This window comes from Lucilia sericata, unplaced genomic scaffold (assembly GCF_015586225.1).
Source record: "Lucilia sericata isolate MDLA Ls3-8-SP2 unplaced genomic scaffold, ASM1558622v1 Contig000110F_arrow, whole genome shotgun sequence".
Taxonomy (NCBI): domain Eukaryota; kingdom Metazoa; phylum Arthropoda; class Insecta; order Diptera; family Calliphoridae; genus Lucilia; species Lucilia sericata.
The window spans coordinates 290,027-292,873 of NW_023994142.1; the positions used below are offsets into that span (position 1 = coordinate 290,027).

General features: G+C 28.7%; 1 protein-coding gene across 1 annotated transcript; it reads right to left on the reverse strand.

The window, feature by feature from the left end:
• Positions 1-1,064: 1,064 nt before the first annotated feature.
• Positions 1,065-1,956, reverse strand: LOC119600312. Its single transcript, XM_037950472.1, has 2 exons — positions 1,846-1,956; positions 1,065-1,776 (listed from the first exon to the last, which is right to left on the reverse strand). The coding sequence occupies exons 1-2, from the start codon at positions 1,912-1,914 to the stop codon at positions 1,171-1,173; spliced, it is 675 nt and encodes a 224-aa protein (XP_037806400.1). The 5' UTR covers positions 1,915-1,956; the 3' UTR covers positions 1,065-1,170.
• Positions 1,957-2,847: the final 891 nt, after the last annotated feature.

Sequence of the window (2,847 nt, forward strand, 5' to 3'; positions counted from 1 at the left end):
CAAAAAAACTTCAAAAGCACAATAGTTCCAAACATATAAACCGATTTACCGGAAATTAAACAACACATCAATTAAGAAATTTTTAATTAAGACTTTAAGAAAACTTTCTCTATGGACTGGTTCAAAGAAATTATAAAAAAATCAGATACAATTATGAAACTGGCACCGTTTAATTTATCACATCATTAGTTCTATGTCATATTGTCTTCATTTAGAGATTTTAATGAATAAAAAACTACAATTCAAACATAGTTTATTAATTTTTCAAACTTCATTCTAAATATTTTAAACTAAAAATGTTAAATCAAAAAGAGTGATATACCTAAGCTCAGGTAGAAAGGAAAGCGTAGAAAATTTTCCATTCTACAACTATGATTTCAACAAAACATTTAAAGGATTAAGACCAACTTCATTGAATGCATTAAATAGAAGAAATTATATTTCTTACACGTTCATTTCATTTTGTTAAAAAAGAAACTCACAGATCAGCAGGATGTTTATTGTCTGAATGATTGAACAAATAGAAACCTGTGGAAATGTACGTTATAGATAATACATATTTTGTTAAAACCTCTACCTGTCTTGTCTAAGGGTTGTAAAACTCGTGCTTAACACATGTTTAATACAGATTTCTTAGAAACCCAAATAAATCCTTTTGTAGATCGACTATTTATCACTGGACAATAAGTAATCGAAATGTAATACAACAGAGGCATAACTAAGTGGATTTTCGATAGAAAGAAATATTTTAGAAATTGTTGAGGTTAAGTATTTATAAGGGAAATACACAGGATATTACTTTAAGGAAAAATTTGTGTTGAAGTTTTTCATGTTCATGCTGCAATAGAACAAGTATTTAGAATAAGAGTTGGATTAGCTTTGTGTGGTCTCATTTTTTATAAATGATTTTTAATCATTTAATAAAGCAGGTACTAAGTGTATATAGGGAACATTAAATTATATTTTTCGAAAAATATATTTTTGCCTTAAAAATAATAAAGAACAATGGCGATATTTTGGAAGAGTCGATCTTTAACGCTATAACAAAAACAACTAGAAACAAATTTACGTTATCGTGAATTTTTTAAAATAATTTTTTTTATTTAATTTTCTTAATACAAGCCAACAATACAATTTCGAGATAAGAAAAATTTTCATTTAACTTTTAAACTAGACTGTACCAACATCGACAAGTTGTTTCTTCACATACGTTTCCCACGTTTCCACAGCCTGTAGTACTTCCAGTAAAATTTGCGTTTGCAATTCAATTAATTTATGCTTTTCCAAACCCAATTTCATAACCATATAATCCAATGAACGTTCTCCACCTTCTGCGCTAGTAGGCGGCGCACGTAAATCATCAACCAACTGCACATAGTCTTGCAAAATTAGAAAACAATTTGCACCTTCATCAGTGTTAGTTGCTAAAACTGTATTTACTTTGTTTAAATAACGCGTCATTAGTTTGACTTTCGCCGCTAAGAAATCACTGCGACCCACCACAACTAAAATTTCATTTTTCAATTGTGTTACAGCAAGACGAGTCGCTTGTAGTTTATCATAAGCAGTGGCATTCAGTTGTGTTTGTTTAGACCAAATTTCTGTTAAAATGGGTGATACTACTGTAGCAGGCGATTCCGTAAAGTAAGAGCTATCTTTAGTTGTAGTTGTTTCCTTATCATCATCTCCAATTTTGAATGAAGTTTTAAATGAATTTTCATTTAAATTCAAACCAAAATCAAAGCCAAAACGAAATATTGAGTTTGCCTGTGTAAGCTGTGAATTTCAAGTTCTTAGTTTAGATCACTTTTTGTAATTAGTATATTTTAAAATGTTATTTTTTACCTTTAAATATTTACTACTTAGGCAAATTAAAACTATAAACAAAAATAAATTTCGTTGTTTTAAAACCATGTTTCAAATACAAAATATCTCTTTGAGAGATTTTTCAATACTAAAATTATAATTTAATTAAAAAATGTTCAGACTCTTGATTTATGCTTTGAACATTTTGAGATTATCAGTAGCAGTGAGGTTAAGATCATCATGTTCAGCTGATAAAAGAGTAATCACTTTAAAACTTGACTTAAAAAAATGACGCAATTGAAGAAGATTTAGTACTTTATTTTGTTTACAATATGTTAACAATATGTTAATATGTACTTTCTTTTGAGCTTAGTACACATTTTAAAACATATCATTCCTATAAAGTGGACTTTATAGGAATCGAAATTTACACATAATTATTCGCTTTTGAAATACATAACTAATAAAGGCAATACTTTAGAAAAGACTACTTTGTTCCCATGATAAATTTATATACGCTCGATAAGATTATAGTTCAAACAATAGTTCACATTATAGTCTAGATGATAGTCCACACTACATAATATTCCGAACTATAGTATAGATAGATATAGACAGACTTTAGTCTAAATAAAAGACCATAGATAACAAGTCTAGCCCAGACTATATCCTAGTTAATAGTTCAATCAATAGTCTAGACAAAAGTTCAGACCTTAGTCTTGACAATAGTCCAAACTGCAGTCTAGACTATAATACAGTCTATAGTCTAAACAATAGGCATTTATCTAGACAATAATTTAGACTATAGTCCAGACCAGACTTAAGACTAGACAAAAGTTTAATCAATAAGACAATAGTACATATTTTAGTCCAGTCCAGACAATAGTCCAGACTACAGCCTAGACTATAATAAGTCTATAATCTGAACACGTAAATAGGCATTAGTCTAGACATTAATCTAGACTAAAATCCAAACCACACTTTACACTAGACAATAGTACAAACTATAGTCCTGATAATAGTATATACCATAGTCTAGTT

Coding starts and splice junctions, on each gene's coding strand:
- LOC119600312 (XM_037950472.1), bottom strand. CDS start 1,914: ATGGTTTTAAAACAACGAAATTTATTTTTGTTTATAGTTTTAATTTGC. Junction 1,777..1,845: donor TAAGTAGTAAATATTTAAAG/GTAAAAAATAAC, acceptor TGAAATTCACAG/CTTACACAGGCAAACTCAAT.